The sequence below is a fragment of the Hydra vulgaris genome, chromosome 07 (assembly GCF_038396675.1).
Source record: "Hydra vulgaris chromosome 07, alternate assembly HydraT2T_AEP".
Classification (NCBI taxonomy): Eukaryota; Metazoa; Cnidaria; class Hydrozoa; order Anthoathecata; family Hydridae; genus Hydra; species Hydra vulgaris.
Window position 1 is genome coordinate 15,677,959 of NC_088926.1, and position 18,990 is coordinate 15,696,948.

At 25.5% G+C, this 18,990-nt stretch overlaps 1 protein-coding gene across 2 annotated transcripts; it reads right to left on the reverse strand.

The window, feature by feature from the left end:
• Positions 1 to 1,798: 1,798 nt before the first annotated feature.
• Positions 1,799 to 18,581, reverse strand: LOC100200481 (sodium-independent sulfate anion transporter). 2 transcript variants are annotated; one of them, XM_065801187.1, is made up of 4 exons: positions 18,442 to 18,581; positions 17,349 to 17,541; positions 2,732 to 3,023; positions 1,799 to 2,637 (listed from the first exon to the last, which is right to left on the reverse strand). In XM_065801187.1, exons 2-4 carry the CDS (start codon positions 17,460 to 17,462, stop codon positions 1,838 to 1,840), a joined length of 1,206 nt encoding a protein of 401 aa, XP_065657259.1. In that variant the 5' UTR covers positions 17,463 to 17,541; positions 18,442 to 18,581; the 3' UTR covers positions 1,799 to 1,837. The 2 variants fall into 2 exon arrangements, with proteins under 2 accessions (XP_065657259.1, XP_065657258.1); XM_065801186.1 differs by lacking the exon at positions 18,442 to 18,581 and having other exon boundaries at positions 17,349 to 18,326.
• Positions 18,582 to 18,990: the final 409 nt, after the last annotated feature.

Here is an 18,990-nt window from a genome sequence, read left to right on the forward strand (position 1 = left end):
AAAAGAACCGAAACAAAAACTTTTAAAACTTAGTGTTAAATAACAAAGGTCGAAAGCAACTGTTTTTTTGTTAAATTGAACTGTTAAATTTAAATAATTATACTGTATATCGCTATAATAGAATAAAAGAAAAAAGTATTATTATTTTGTAATATATTTTAAATGCATTTTTGTTGTTTATTATTATTTCTTCCTTAAAAATTAATTTTTATGTTCAGTTTAGGTTATTTTTTCTGTATTTTTTGTTTAAAAAACTCGCCTCCAGTTTATGACGTCATCCGCACGGTGAATAGGCCTGTTATAAAGTACGCCATGCGCATACGTCATTAAAATATAAGTTTGAAACAATTTCAGCTTGAGTTTTTATAAATTCAACACTCGGTTCTTTTATTTCTGGTAAACTTTTTGCTATATTGAAAATATAAATATATTGATATATTAAAAATATAAATATCTTGAATTAAATAAACAGTTTCAATATAAATATTGACACTGTTCGTTTAATTCAGGATATTGAAATCAAATGTCTTCTATTACTAAGTTTTCTAATAATTTTTCTCGTATCTCAAATACATCATACTTTCGTGTTTACTTGCTTTTAAAATCCTTCATCACTAATAAATCACTGTTTGAATTCAAATCAAGTTTTAAAAAGTTTGATCTAGAATATGCAGATTATAAACTTTTTTTTTCACACTTACTGTTATTGGAGTTTTACTATTATTAGGGGCTCCATAAGAATAATTTAGCAACTACCTGTCTCCCCGTTTTGTATTTTATATGTTTTTTAAATGCATATAAATGAAATAAATAAATGTTATATATCTCTTTCATAGTTGCTAAAATGTTACATGTATCTAATAAATGATCAGATTCACATAAATTTAAAAGATCTCCATAAGTTTAAAGGATGAGCACTGCTTGGTGATATCAAAGCTTGCGGATATTAAACGTGACAACATGCCCCCAAATCTATAATACTAGTGCAATAATGCAATCCCATAGTATTAGAACAATATACAAAAAAAAAAAAATATCAAATCACAACAACAAAACAAAACTTGACACAGGATATGAAGTTAGCAGGAACAGTATTTTTTTAAATTGATGAAGTTAATTTTAATTTAAAGCACTTCATATTTTTGGCCAGTTAGCAAGTTATTCTAAATATTACCAATACTGAGGGGAAAACAACATTTACGAACATGGACTTGACACTTGAATTTTATAACCTCGAGTGTAAATATAGTTATTAATTAACAAGATGTTCAATATATTAAGACAAACTAAATTGTTCGATATTTTGAAATATGTAATAAAGTCTTGATATAGAAGACGAATATCTAGCAGTTCCTGAACTACGAATTTAAGTTTGGTAAACTGTCATTGAGCTTTTTGACTGCGTTTATTAATTCAGTGCTGCGAGGAGACCAAATTGGAGAGCAATATTTTAAAATTGGTCTTAATATACCCATATATAATATAACAAAATAAACTAACCTAAATCCTGTATGCAACGATTTTTCTTTTCATTTTTTGGTTGGTCGTCATAGAGCTTAGTGCACAAAAAAGAAAATTTTGAATTTTTAAACTATGCAGCAGAATACAATCCCATTTCACAAAAAATTTTTACAGTTACTATCAGATTTTTTTTTAAGAAAAAAATTATTGTTATTTATTGGTTTTGATGAGGAAAAAAATCATATTAAAAAATTTCTAAAATGCAAAAGGGTAACAAGCAGCACAACTCTTTTTTAAATTTAATAAATTTTAAAGTCGAAATTAGTTAAAAAAAGTATTCAAAAAATATATATATCAATATTAACTTGTATTGAATTTATACATATTTGCTTAATAAGTAACAGTCAATCTTATGGTTGAAATTGTATTCTTCGTTTGTACTACTCGCTGTATCCAAGTTGTTGGTATTCAACTCTAAATCATCGTCCTCAGTTAATCCAGTTTTCAGATACTTCGTAGTTTTAGTTTCACTAAATGGTTTGTCATTTGCGATCAACATAACTGTGTTTGCTAAAGAATCCTTTGTTATTGTCAAATCTTCTTCCACGTCAATTAAACCGGCCTTTAAAAATTTTCTTTGTACAGAAATGCAAGAAAAGTTTATGAAACATAGTAAAATGTTTTTTTTTGAAAATTCGCTTTTTAAAAATTCAAAGTTTTTAAGTACTGTAAAATCAACTCGGACCATGGCAGACATATCTAAAAACAGAGTTTCAATCCAAGTACAGTTATTGACTTCAGAATAAATTGTTTTATTCACTGCTTCTACACCAGGATAGGTCAAGTTTTCTAACAATAGTAGTTTCATATATTTCTCCGCTTCATTCTTTTCAAGTAAATATTTTGGACGCGCTTCACAGGAAAGAAGTACTAAGATTGCGAAACCTGTTCCTACAATGGCGCCATACTCTAGTTTGTAAAAACTTGTGCAAAACGCAGCAAAAAATGGCACCAAATCCCATTTATGCAAACTCCAAATATGTTTTGGTATACTCATTTCAATCATCGTGACAACTGCCATCACCATCATAGCTCCTAAAGCTGCTGATGGAATATAATATAAGGCTGGAGTCATGAACTCAAGAGCTATCAACGCAATCAGTCCTGAAATTGCACCTAATTAAATCAAAAAGTTTTAAGTAAATAAATGTCATTGTTTTATGAGTTTTGTTGATAATGACATTTTATTGAATAAGATTAAGTAACATACCTGCTAAAGGAGTTTGAGCACCACTCATAGAATTTAGAGCAGAACGCGAAAAGCCACCACCTACAATCCAACCTCCATAGAAAGAAGCAATTATGTTGCACATTCCGATTGCAATCAACTCTTGCTGCGCTTTTACTTTATAATTGAACTTTTTAGCAAATGCTTTTGTTATAGACATTTGTTCAATAAACATGATTATGGGTAATATGATAAGAGAAGCACCAAAGCCTTCTATTAGTTGACCAGTTGTTTTAACGGTAACATTTCCATTTTTGTATGGTTGAAATGGACTCTATAAATAAAGCGCAATTTAAAAAAAGGACTACAGCGTTTATTCGTTATTATAAAGTCCAAGACCAAGTCATAAATACAAAAGTGTAGTGTTTGATCTTAAAAATTAGCTTATAACGGAAAGATATTTGGATTGTGACATCCAAATTTAAATGGATGTGTTACTGACTATTTTTATTGTTGTTTTTTTTTAATAAAAAAGTGGCAAATATTTGATGGAAAAAAAATTATTTCCATAAATTTCAATTGCTTACTGCTAGACATAAAGCAATTATTTTAGATATGTATAATAATTATATAAGATATGATAAATAAAACTGAAAACTTCAAAAATAAACAGTTTACCCATTATTTGTTTTTTTTTAAAGTTTAATAAAAGTTCAATTAAAATTAGAGTTTGACCAGGATAACCAAGCTTAAGAACTCTTGCATTTGATCACCTAGATCACCATTGATAACCTAGTTTAGGAACTCTTGCATTTGATCAACTGGTATATAATAAGATCATATGTAAAAACATGTAAGCTATTTTTTCGTTTTTTTGAAGCGTTCATTTTTCCACGTTTTTTAAAGTGTTATTTCTTCGCAATACAACTCTACTTTTCCTTTACTTTGACTCTACTACTTAAATTATTGAAAACTTTACATTTACCATACGCCATGGTGGCTAATTGTATTACATAGTACTTTTCACATTCCACATTTTCATATTTCACTTTAATTTTTTATAAATTAATTTTTGGAACTTCTTTTAATTGTTTGAAGTTCTTTTTTATTGTTTAAACATTAACTTTATTTAATAATGTTAATGTTTTAAACGATAAAAAAGTTCTTTTATATATATATATATATATATATATATATATATATATATATATATATATATATATATATATATATATATATATATATATATATATATATATATATATATATATATATATATATAGAGCAGGCATAACCCGAAAATTATCCACTCGTACGTCAAAAGCAAACAAGAAACACACGACCGCATCCGTCAACTTGAAACGACTAATAATCAAGCTGCCATAGACCCTAAAGTAATCTGCAACACACTAAAGGAATATTTCAATCAGCTTTCGAAATCGAGCCGTTAGGGCCTGTTCCAACATTCAACCCTCGTTCCACAAGCATAAACTAACCATCCACACTCGCATCATACGAATCCGCCAAAGAAAAACTTTCGGACCTAAACAAAACCAAATCAATGGGCTTCGATGGCATTTACCCACGCGTCCTGAAATAGTAAGCTGGAGGGTTTGCTATCCCACTAAGCATTATATTCTCTGAATTGCTTAAAGCTGGCAAAGTACCGTCACAAAGTTGAACCCCTCAAACTATTGATCTGTCTCACGTACTTCTGTGTTTCAGTTTTGTCCTTATCTTTTAGAACAATTTAAGCAAGTATTATTTTATTTTTTATCTATATGTATATTTTCTCTTAGAAAAAATAATAAGGAATAAACAAAGTAAAAAAAATTCTGCTGGAAGTTGTCAAAATAATGTTGTGTTATACTTTATTTTAAGGTATCTGAATATGAATTTATTTGAAATTTTAAATGGTTTCATATTTTTCATTACTTTAGATAAATATATACTGACTTCATTTTTATTAAAAATGTTGTGCATTGTAGTCTGGATTTTTTGTTACATTAAAAAAAATTGATACTAATAAATGTTGTTTTATACAATAAATAAATTTAAGTTTATTTAATATTCAGTTTGTATTGTTTTTTATTTAGCAAATTATATATACATATATATCTATATAAAGAATTGCATTTGATATATATATATATATATATATATATATATATATATGTATATATATTTTTTTGATATATGTATGTATATATATATATATATATATATATATATATATATATATATATATATATATATATATATATATATATATATATATATATATATATATATATATATATATATATATATATATGTGTATATATATATTGTATATATATATTGCTTTAAATAAGGTATTTTATTTTTTTACTTTTGCTCTTTTTAAATAGTTTTCTTTTTGTTGTTATCTTGCCAGTGATGAGATGTTACTAAGTTGTGGTATTACTTGGCACTATATAGGGCCGGGTGGTCTTTTTTGTTAATTATTTTTTACTCGGGGCACTTTGGAACTGACTAAGTATAAATCTTACTATAATCAGCATCAAAATATAAATACAAGGATTTGTTGAGCTACATATCTTTTTTTTTTTTTTTTCAAAGTTATTAATTTTAATTTCTTGGACCCATCAGATAAGTGCGATTATTTATATTTTAATTGAAATTCAACCTTACGTATATATACTTTTTATTATACTCATCTTTCAGATTTACTACGATATCACCATGACTACGATATCAAGACTAATAAGTTTAAGATTATTAGAATAACTTTTATGACTGTAATTAATTAGACTATTATCAAGTTTGTTATATATTTTAGTTCTAATATTAGTCACTACATTTTTTTACGAATTAAATTTTATTAAATTTTCATATAATTGATTATAATTATTCTAAAATGAAATGATTTTATTTTTTATTTTTTTTGAAATTCAAACATAATTAAATTCTTTTTTTTTTTCTTTTTAGTTGTCGTTGCTTTATTAAGTTTGCTTACTGTTGAACCATGGTTTTAGTTTAGTAAATTTATATGGTACTTTGTTAATCATTATTTTTACTTTACATTAATTTACTTACATTAATTTACTGTGTTAATCATTCTTCATAGTCATGAAGAAATTGGAATTCAAACTAATTTAAAAATAATTTTGTTTATTAGTAACATTAAAAAGCCTTTTTTTTTAATGGTTAATTGTGCTATAGCTATTTTGTGCTAATATATATACTTTTTGTCATTATCATTAAAAACAATAACTTAAGTTATGAATATAATAATTTATTGTGGTCTTTTTAACACAGTGCCTTTAAAACAGTCTGTCTCCTCTCTGTTTAACGAAAGTTTATTAATAAAGAAGAGCATTATTGGAAACACAAAGCTTTTGTGTTTTTTTTAGTACCATATTGATAATGACCATGTTTAAGAAATGTTTTACGAGCCACTAATTCATAAACACAATAATAAATATGTAATATAATGATCCCTTTTATTAATAAACTTATTTAATCTAAAACACAATAAATATGTAAAATAATGCTCCCTTTATTAATAAACTTACTTATTCTAAAACACAATAATAAATATGTAAAATAATGCTTTTGTAGTTTAAATGATCTTTTTTTTTTTAGGTATTGGTAAATTGTACTTGGCTTTTCTTCTCTCGTGCTTGCTGTTATTAAAAAGAACCTAATATCTTAAGTTTCGTGGTCTTTACTAAATGCCAAGGCCAATAAAAGCTAACAAAACCAAAAAGATTGTATTATATAGATAAGGCTGCCAATGTCCCGATTTTTATAGAGGAGAGCGCAACGCTCTCCTCTATAAAACTAATTAAAACTTTTATAACGTTTCTCAGCGGAAAAATTGGGACAATGTCAGCTCAATATATAGTTGAATTTGTATTTTATATTTTTCAGATATTATATCAAGTTAAATTGTCAATTATTCATTACTAACCCATATTACGGGTTGCTTACTGCTAGTAAACATATAAATGTTTGAAGTTTGCTTCATGCCTGGAAGTTAGCCGTCTCCAAGACCATAAAAATGCTGGATCCGCCCCTGTAAGGAGTTATGTATATAAATAAATAAGACTTCGTGTATATGTGAATAAATAAGAATAAATGTATATGTAAATAAATAAGAAGTTGTGTGTATGTAAATGAATAAGAAGTAACGTATATGTAAATAAATAAAAAGTTGTGTATATGTTACATATACATAACTTTTCGTTTATTTCCATATACATTACTTCTTATTTATTTGCATATAATATGTAAATATATAGGAAACTATATATACTTAAATTAATGCAATTCTTTATATAGATAAATAAGATTTATTATTATCTTATCATTTTACTTAAAAAAAGGTGTAACTTTATAAATAGTATGGCGCACATCTTTTTTTTTTGTCTTTGAGTCTTCGTTAAGTCACTCGCTTTTGACTTCATTTTCAATATTAAAACAGTTCATTGGCTTAGCTTGGTTGAATGTGAAACATTAAATTTAACAAATATTTTCTCTATAAAGGGTTTTGAACACTTAGCTCTAGAATTTTGTAACTCGTTTACAGCCTAAAAAAAGTTAAACTTAAATACATCAAACATTATCAAATATATTAATTATATAAAAGGAAAAATGTTAATATTGGAAATAAGCCTACTTTATTAAAAGATCTGCTTTTATTTTGAGTTTAGACATGTAATAGATTAGAAAAAAAAGACTAAAACATTAGTTTTTTTAAGACAAACGTTTTGGTGTTTAAGTTTTTCAACAAATATACAAGTCGTTTGATTTCTACATTTGTACATTTTTTGAACGCCAATTTGTTTCCAAAGAGAAATTTGTTCTCAAATTTCTGTTTGGAATGGAGCTAAGTCAAAAGCAGCCACTTGTTTTCTTGAGTAACCAATGTTTTCTAATATAACAATTTTTTTCTTATGTAAAAAATTATTTTAGATGTATAGATAATTTTACAATAAAAAATTTCTCAAGAAATAGCACCAACAAAACAATTTCTCAAGAAATAGCACCAACATATATTACAACTTATTGTGTACATAGTATTAAAGCGTAACGAGATTTAAATCTTGTACTATTAAAACCTTACGCTTGCAGGGTTCTTATATCTTTAAATAATTACGTTATTTATAAATATAAGAACTTTATTTTGACAATTTTAGTACATTACGACAAATATTCATGTTTATAATCTATATTCATTCATTTACATCACATTAAAATGCAATTTTAGATTTTTTAGCTAGCGTGTTTTTTAAATATAACCAATTCTAGTGTACGTATGTATGTGTGTATGTATGTATGTACGTATGTATGTATGTATGTATGTATGTATGTATGTATGTATGTATGTATGTATGTATGTATGTATGTATGTATGTATGTATGTATGTATGTATGTATGTATGTATGTATGTATGTATGTATGTATGTATCTATGTATGTATGTATGTATGTATGTATCTATGTATGTATGTATGTATGTATCTATATATATATATATATATATATATATATATATATATATATATATATATATATATATATATATATATATACATACACACACACGCACAGGGGTTAAAGTAGGGGGGGAACGCCGTTCCTCCTTAGTCGAAAAATCAAGAAATCGTTCCGCCTTGCTCATTATTTCTTTCCAACCGTTCCACTTCGTTTTTGAGTTTATTTTTTTTTTTTTTTTTTTACAATGATATTGTCCATAAGTTACGCAACGCCTAATTTATCTCATTAAAGTAGTAGATCATTTTCACTTTGCCAGCTGATTTTTCTTGAAGTTAAATAGCTATAAATTTAATTTTTGCTAATAAAGTTTTAATTTTTTGCTTACAAATAAATTTTAACGTAATTTATGAATGATCTAAAAGAATTAGTAATAAAATAAAACAATTCTTTAAGATTTTAAGAAAATTCGCATTTTTTTGTGTTTGATATAGCTAACTTTTCGTATGAGCTAGCTAACCAGACGCGAGGAAAACTCAAAACATTTATACGTTTATACTTATGTCAAATAAAGATACTTATCAAAAAGTTGTAATGAAGAAAACCTGGGAACAAAAAAAGCCCTAAAATTGAGATTCCTCTGCCCTTAACGCGAGAACAACAAGTTGATAAAACATTTTTTATTACTTTTCATAAAATTATTAATACTCATAAATAAATTGTTAATTTACTAAAATAATTTCATAGACATAACTATTTCTTGTTTATGTTATTAAGTTTATGTTTGAACACCAGAAATTAGCTCATTTTAAAGTTTTTTCCCAAATATAACTATTTAATTGAAACATTTGACATAAGCAAATAATTGTGGACGGAAGTCATCTAGTCATCATGCGACACCTCGAAATGCATCTAACAAAAATACACTAAAAATAAAATTTGAAGGACTGATTCCGCACTCAAATGGGCTATTCCGCATCCCTTTGAACAAACAATTTTAACTTTTAAACACCGTTCCACTTGGTTTTCTATTCTACTTTAACCTCTGTATATATATATATATAAATATATATATATATATATATATATATATATATATATATATATATATATATATATATATATATATATATATATATATATATATATATTATTATAAATTTTAAGTAATAAATATAAATTAATATTATAAGTAATATTATAAATTATAACATTATAATGTTAAATGTATACTTAAATGGTGTTTAAAATTATTATTTTATTACTATTTGTAAATATCCATAAAAATTTATCTTGTGAATATATATACGATTAAATGATTGATGACGTACATAATGCTTTTGTACTTACTTAAGTGAAATGTAAATATATTTTTGTGAAAATTATATTTAGATAAAATTAGATACTCTGCTTTAAATTAGATTTAGATAAAATTAGATACTCTGCTTTGGTCAGTTTTTTGGTATTTTATACTTTTAATTTATTTTTATTTTTGTTTTATTTGTCAATATTTCATCTTTACATAAGCTGATTTTACTATATTTTAGTTTAAGTATGAAATGAAAACTTGTTTTTTTTTCGAGATTGTTTAAATGACTATGATGAAAATTCTCTTAAAGTAAACTAATTTTTTTAATTTTCAATATGTTTTGATGATGTTTGATGTCTATATTCATATACATTAGCGTGCAAAAATAACCGGACAAGAGCATAACTTGAGATAACTTTTGAATGAAAAGTCCAATTTCTTTCAAATTTTCACTGAATTGTCAAAAAATTGATTACAAATCTAAAAACGACTGAATTTTTACAAAATCTAAGCAGTCTAATCTTAAAAGTTCATTTAATTAAAATTTCTGCGTGCAAAAGTATGCGGACAGAAAAAAAAAACTTGAATTAGATTTTTTTTTTAAACATTTTTTAAATTAAGAATAGTTTATTTTAAAGTAAATTGCTTTAGTACTTTGTCGGAAAGCCCTTAGCATTAATTACTGCTTGACAGTGACAAGGAATTGAGTCCACCAACTTCATAATCACAATAATTTTGATTTTTCGTCATTCTTGTTTCAGAATATTCAATAAATCAAATTTACTTGCTAATTTTCAACCTGAAATTCGTCAATCTATGGGTTTCCATAGATGTTCAATAGAATTAAGGCCAGGACTTTGCTATGTCAATTCCATTAATTGTTTTTGAAAAAGTCCTTTATAAGGTTGAAATGTCTTTTGAGTCATTATCCTGCTGAAATATCCATCCTCAAGCCCTGAAAAATGTTCCACGCCAAAATGCTGTCTTGGTAAATGCTGAAATTAAAGAACTTTATAATGAAAAATGTGGTGTTGACACAATCAAACGTCTTTTGAGGTCTGCAAATCTACTTGGAAGGCGTCCTACAAAGAAACTTTTTATTTATATAAAGAATCGAAAAGCACGCCTAAGATTTGCTAATGAACCTTTGATTTGGGCTAGAAAACAGTGATTGTAAGTACTTTTTAGTGATGAATTTAAGTTTATGTTATTTGGATCTGGTAAAGCACAGAAGTCGAAACGTTATGAACTGGGCTAACTTAAATAGAGATTGTATCGGTCCTATCCATTTGATTGATGGCATAATGGACAAAAATATGTACAAATATATCGTTAAGAATGTTATGCTACCACATGCTAAAGACAAAATGCCTCGAGGAAGGATGTTTTAGAAGGACAATAACCCAAAGTACACTTCAACCCTTGTGAAAAACTTTTTCAAAACCAATGAAATTTGATTAATCGAATAGCCTTAGCAAAGTCCTGACCTTAATTCTATTGAATGTCTATGTAAGCTCATTGATCGACAAATTTCAGGTCTTAAACTAACAAGTAAACATGATTTATTGAATACTCTGAAAAAAGAATGGGAAAAATCAAAATTATTGTGATTATGAAGCTTGTGGACTTAATGCCTTGTCACTGTCAAGCAGTAATAAATGCTAAGGGCTTCTCGACAAAGTAGTAAAGCAATACTTTAAAATAAAGCATTTTCAATTTAAAAAATGTTTGAAAAAAAATACCTTATTCAAGTTTTTTTTTTGTCCGGATACTTTTGCACGCGCATATTTGCATATTTTAATTTTAGTTAAGATTAAATTGCTTAGATTTAGTAAAAATTCTTTTGTTTTTAGATTTGCAATCAAATTTTTGACATTTCAGCGAAAACTTGAAAGAAATTGGACTTTTGATTCAAAAGTTATCTCAAGTTATGCACTTGTCCGGTTACTTTTGCACGCTACTGTGTATATATATATATATATATATATATATATATATATATATATATATATATATATATATATATATATATATATATATATATATATATATATATATGAAAAAGCTTTTGAATTTTGATTACTTTTTAATTAAACAATATTTAATAATATTATTTATACCATTAATCAAATATTTAAAGTAGTTAGCGGAAAAAAAGATTTATGTAAACAAAGCATTTCGACAAAAAAAATCAAAAAATATTAAAGAACGTACAAAAATTATTAAAGAACGTTTTATTGTAGGTACAACTTGAATATTTGTATAGATTAATTATGAAATTATTAGAAAAGGAATCATACAATGTTTTAATAACCATCATTAGTTGAGTTAAAAATAATATGGCTCGAATCAAAAGAAAAGATGATTTAAATGGCAAAAAACCTGAACATTGACATCAACCATTAAAGCTAAATTTATGTCAAATTTTTCAGATGAAAAACTTATTAATAAAAAGACAAACCACCAATTTTTTCTGAGTTATCTAGAAAGTTTAAGATATCAAGAAAGTCAATTAAATGATACATTGTTAAAATATTTAACTTAAAAAAAAAGTACAATACCTATCTTGAATCCCTTTTTACACTCAAAGGTGTAAAAAGAGATTCAAGATAGGTATTGTACTTTTGGTTTTTAACACTTTTTAAATTAAGCATGAACAAAAAAAAATAACTTTTTTTAAAAATGATAAAAAGTATTTTATTGATTTCATATTTATTTTTTTAGTGATGACAGTGGACCAGATAGGTAAAAATTGTTTCATTTATAAATTATTAATTTTCTGTTATATTATAGATATGTTTTATAATTTTTTTTAGCTTGCTAAAGGTCTGACCAAAGTATGTATCTTAATTATAAATTTTAAATTTGATTTTTGAAATGGTTTTATATTAAATAAAAATAATAATTTGATAAATTAAGTTTTCATTATAGAACACAAAAGTAAACTTGGGTTTTATTGTTAAATAGTTGAGTTATTTTGTAAGTAAATTTAGTTATTAATTATTGGAATTTGATTTTAAAGAATTTGTAAAGATTTTATCTATTTATTAATATAAAAAAAACTAATTTTAAATTTGGGAGTAATGGCATATGGCGCAAACAATGGCAAAACCAGGAAATTTGGTTATCACCATTACAATGACAAACAAACTGAGATTGGTTACATTGCACTTTAAAACCCCTGTTTGAATCAGTTTTTATTTCTTGTAGGTATTTATTTATTGCTCAAAGGAGCTTTTAACTTTATCCAAAGTTGTTTGTTGCTTGGCCTTAGTTAAATCACTCATATTGAGTAAAACTTTAAGATAACCATTGCACATAATGAGTGTTTTTTATAATTTATAACTTTGTTAAATATTAAAATCTTTCCTTACTCAAAAACTTTTTGTTTTTTTGTTTTTTTGTACTGACTGTATTTTTGACTGTATTTAAGACTGTATTTTTGTGTATTTGGTTTGATTTACTTATGTTTGTATTTAATATTTAACCGATATACATTACTAAAAAGTTTTAACCATATCTATATTGTAAATGTATATAGAGATATGTAATATAATTATATTATTATGTGCTTGTATATACTTTATCAAAGTTATTAATAATTTCTTTGAAAGTGTTTATTACTTTACTAATTTATCATTTATTTGTGTATTTGATGTTGAAGTGTAAAATGTTGAAATGTAAATTACGGAAATATCTTTTAATATTTTTTATGTAAATCAAAGAAAATTTGTTTTCAGAAAATATTTTTAAAAACATACAACCGATTATATATATATATATATATATATATATATATATATATATATATATATATATATATATATATATATATATATATATATATATATATATATATATATATATATATATAATATTTGCTAGAAATAGTTTGTTTAAATTTTTAAATGAACGGAATATAAACTGCAACATTACTTTTATTTACGAAAACCATCCAGCAGCTAGGGTGCGGATTCACAACATTTTTGTAAGTCCAAAATTTGCGTAAAGTTTGCGTAAGTTTTGCTTAAGTTCAAAGTTACGCTATATCGTATTCACAAACCTTACGTAAACAAAAACTTACGAAATTCCTTAGTTTTGACATAAGTTATTCCTTACGCAAAAAGTCTAAAAAACGGTATTCACAAAATTTTCCTAAAAAGTGCTCAGCAAGCTTTACGCAAGAAAAGTTACGTCAGCTATTTTCTGACTTAAGTTTGGCGTAACTTTTAATCATCTAATAATATTTAAAAATGGCGTTTTTATTATTATGAAAGATTTCAGATTTTGTTTGTTATTGCCAATAAAATATATTTTTATCTTAATTTTACGCTGCTATACGTTAAGTTATTTATTTAAATAATACAAAAATAGTTTTTTTTTAAACAACAATAGCAGTATATTTACCAAAAATTTAGATGTACTACATAAACGTGTTTTATAAAACTTGTTTTCACCTTAAATTCAAGGTTAAAAAAATATACACTCAATCTATATAATGGATGGTTCACTCTCTCATAGCCTAGCTAAAACAAGTAGAGCGACCATAGTACGGATATATCATATAGTTTTGCAGTATGCCAATAACTTATTAAATAAATTAACTTAATAACTAGTTATTGTCATACATCAATGCTACATGATCATCATATCATAATGATACATCATAATAATGATACATCATAATGATGCATCATAAGGATAAAGGATACATCATAATGATGTATCCATACTGTATTAACTTATGGTTGTATCTATACTATACTATCTATACTATATTATACAAAAATATATACAATAATATTATTGAAGTATATACTTTAAATTGCATAACTAGCATAAAGAGAGAGAGAGAGAGAGACTCACTCTCTCACTCTCTCTGTGTGAGAGAAAAAATATTTGTTCTAATATAGATACAATATTAACAAAAATATGTAATCAATTTATTAGTTTTTCAAATCTTTTTTTTTTTTTTAATTTATAAATGATAACAAGACTATTTCAAAATAGAATAATGCAAAAATTATCTCTGAGTAATCAGGCTATTAAAGTAAAAAGGTATTATAAACTAACTATTAAACTTACTTTGAATAATGATGCTATGTTTTTCGATAATTTTAATTATTCAAAGGTATTAAAGGTATAACAATATTAAGATTATTTTGAATAATAATGCTCTGTTTTTAATTATTTCAATTATCAGGAGATATTAATATCTATGGATAAGTTAAGTTATTAAAAAATTATTAAAATTTTTTTTTTAAAGCCTAATTTCTTGGTAAATAATATTGTTATTTGCAAATAATAAACATATTCTGTTATAGTTTAAATTGTTTTGGTAGATCTTTTTTTTTTGTATATCTATATGAAATCTCATTGGTGTAGTTTGTTATTGCAAAGAGCAGAATTCCATAAAAAGTTCCTTGATCCACCAGTTAGTCCAAATGGAGTGATAGTGCTTTTCACAATTCAGTAAAATTATTATCTGTTGCTGTTGAAAATAGTATTACAACTCTTGAGATGAAAGCATATTGTTCACACTGGTTGTAGCTATTAGATTATACTGTATTTGGTGTCTTGAAAACCTTCTACAATACTTGTTGTTATGATTTAATCAATACTTGCTCTGTCAAAGAGTCAAACTTTTTTATACCGCATGTACCTGAGTTAACTTTATGCTATCCATCAAATATAAAAATCATGTTTTTATTCGTGCAAGTATGGATCCATAAATTCTCAATCTGAAATATCACTGAAAAAAAATTTACAAAAAACAAGTGGGTTTTAATTCAAACTCAACTTTTATTAATTAAAACAATTGAAACATTTTCCATAACATATTATGAAAAGTACAATGTATTTTTCATAGTATGTTATGGAAAAGTTTTTGAACATTTGCTTATGTTTTCAAAATGTTCCTTGTATTTCTGACAATAGAAATTTTGTTTATAATCTCCCCGCCCTATTTGAAACGTGACATTATTTTTCAACAAATATATCTTTGAGTTTGTACTTTTATGCTAAAGGTTTACTATTCCGCTGTGATTAGAATTTAAATTTTAAATATTTTGTCATGTGGCTAACCATTCCCTCTCCCATGTGATATTTGGTGATACTTTCAAACACCTCCACCCCATATAAGAATGTCACGTATTATTTGAATAGCCCCTATATGGTTTCGCTACATTTTTAAATATAGCAACAACAAAAACAAAAACAAAAAAAATTGTATGTAAGATTAAGCCCTGTCATTGAAAAAGAAACATTCACTGTTTGGTCACATTGCCCTGCGTGTCTTAATAAAAAAAAAATTAGTTATACTAACTACTTCCTTTATACAAATAGTTAAATTTTGGGTAAGTTTTTGCGTAAGTTTTTGTCTAAGTTTTGTGTAACTCATGCGCAACCTTAACTTTACGCAAATGCTGCGAAAAAGTTGTGAATACCAAATAGTTACGCAAAAAATATTTTGCGTAAGTTTTTCGTAACTTTTGCTCAGCTACGCAAGAGTTACGCAAAAGTTGTGAATCCGCACCCACTGTTAACTTCCGTTAACAAACGGTTTTTTTTTAACTTAATGTCTTTAGGCGCGATGGGTTTTTCCGTAAAATAACGGGTAGTTTGGTCATCGACAGCTATCGAATCTTTTCTGTTAAAAACGCGCTATTTTTTTAACAGTGTATTACACTTTATTACAATGTTACATTATATAACAGCTTACACTGTAATAAGATGTTTACGAGGAGCGATTTCAGGAGAGGACGAGGTGGGTTTTTTTTTAAGAAAGTAGTAGGGGATCGTCCTATAATATATAGTAGGGGATTTGGTTGGTTATTGCTATGTATTTAGATCATATTATATTTGGAAAATGTTACTTCTTTTCATATGTAAATGTGTGTGCGTAAATAAAATTTATATGCTGTTCCAGGTAATTTCTAAGCATACATCTATTAATGAATTGTGCTATTAAATCAATTTTAAAAAATTGTGTTAGTACATTAAGTTTTGCTTTGTTGTATTAAAATTTTTATATAGATTTCGATAAATTTTAGCATAAATAAATATTACTAATAATGTAAATAAATAATACTTCTTTTTGTTACTTAGGTTGTTAATGGGTACGTCAAAATAACTTTTAGGAAGTAATAGTGATTGAAGAGATTTGTTACCTGAAAAACATATTCAAAAATTACCATGTATAATGGAATAAATGATTTTTTTCTGAATCATTAGTGTGTTACTTGTCCCAAGCAACGGTCATGGTTACAAAAAAATTGTCAATAAAACGTATCCTAAACTGTTGTTTTTTTTGTGTCTTTATTTTTTTTTGTATAGTCAGTTTTTTCAGAAACATACATTATATCGCTATTTTTAAGTTTCAGATTTCGTCTGAATTAAGTAACTAAATATTCAAGTTACTAAAATTAAACAATTATATATAAAATATTATATGATAAAATTATATTATGTAATATTGTATATTATTTGTTTTATATTTGACGGATAATATTGAATATTATTTATTTTAATTTGAAAATTACTGTATGCAACACTTTTAGAATTGATTTTTTTTTTAATATCAACAATTTATTTCCTTTATAATTTGATATTTTTTATCGCATTGTTTATAATAGGTCTGATTTTAAGATTTACTCAAAATAGACCAGTCTAAATATATAAAAAGTTCTCAAAAAACATGCGCAATTTATGTAGATCAAAATATCTTGCTATCTGATAATTTTACTTGAAATAACTAATTTTTTTTTTCTTTTAATTTAATTTTTAATTAGTTTTTACTCAGTAACAATTTTCCTTAGTTAAAAAATATTCTTTTTAAACGTCAAATAGTGACACTTTTATATTAGTTACCTGGTATTTAGGCAAACCTTTTGGAATTATTCCAGCCGTAGAGAACTTCTCTCTGAAGCCATTTACGTGAAATATGTAGACAACAGTTGTTGCCAAGAAACACACAAGAACCATTCTAGATGCACTTAAAATCCAGATTAATTTTGCTACGAATATTCTAACTTTATTTTGCTTTTCATTATCAAACTTTCTGCTAGATAGCCAAACAAAAAACAATAAAAATGCTAAACAAGAAATGCTCATAATTAAGTCCCATTTATTGGTACGTTTAATGTTCACGATGATAAATTTTAAAATTTCAAACACATTTTGAGGAGCTTTTTTAATTCCGAATAAATTCGAAAGTTGTGTTGCCATAATAGTAATAGCCGTCGCTGAAACAAACGCGCTAATGACTAGTTGAGGTACGTACTTGATCATATAACCTAATTTAAATATGCCCATCAGTACCAAAATAATACCAGATAAAAAGCTTAGAAGGGATGCTCCTATAGTGCTATGAGTCGAGTTAAAACTTGATGTATATAACCCTAGAGTAACTGCTGTACCTACGCTGACATCTTTTGATGTTCCAAAAATTGCATAAATCAAACCAGGCGTTAAAGAAGCATATAATCCATTTTGTGCAGGAAGTTTTCCAAGATTTGCAAACGCAATACTTTGAGGAATAACAACAAATCCACATGTTATCCCGGCGATAATATCTCCACGCAATTTAATCAAGTTATATTGAGGAAGCCAGACCAATATTGGTAAAAATCTATGTAGTAAGTTTATAAGATCGCTTTTCTTAATGTTTGAGAAAATCATTATTAAAGTGCTGTAAAAAAATCAGCTAACTTTTTATAAAAAAACACTACCATTTTTGAAAAATCGATTTTTATTTTCGTTGAGAAAATGCCTACTTATAGAAAAAAGTTGTATTTCTTTTTTTTCAACGACTGATTCTGATTTTTCTTTTTATAAAATGTGTTTAAGTATCTTCAAATAAGAAAAAGTAATTTAAGAAAAACTTTTAAAAATGTCTTATTTATTTTAAAATTGTCATTTTCACATCTAAACGTACATTTATAATTTATGAATGTAAACTTACTTATTTTTAAACTTGTATGTTTACGCTTGCAAGTAAAACTAGCCGATTAACAAACTGATTTCCAATATCGCCACTGAATGTAATCTCAATTTTGTTTTAAAATATTTAATAACTCCATTGAATAAAAATATAACTATGCAACATTTATGAATGGTATTTAGGTAATTAACTTTATAGTGTTTTGAAGAAAAAATGTGTTGATTACGACACTACAGATAATCTAGATCATTAAAATCCGTTGTAAAATAATACACCGTTTTTTATACAATATTCCGAGTTTAAAAAATTTATATTAAAATAAAAGAAAGTATATATATATATATGTATTTTTTTTCATATATGACAGCTGAAAATGCGTTGTAAAACTTGAGTCATTTGCAAAGCTTCAAAACCAAATAACTTAATTTTGCCTTTATAACTCAAACTAAAATTTTGAACAAAGTTTGCCAAGCATGTACTATCCTGCTTGTCCGTGGGATTTTTTTTTATTTAAATTCTTTCAGAATTTAAACCATAATATTTCTTTTTTTTTTTTTTAGCTTGGCAGGA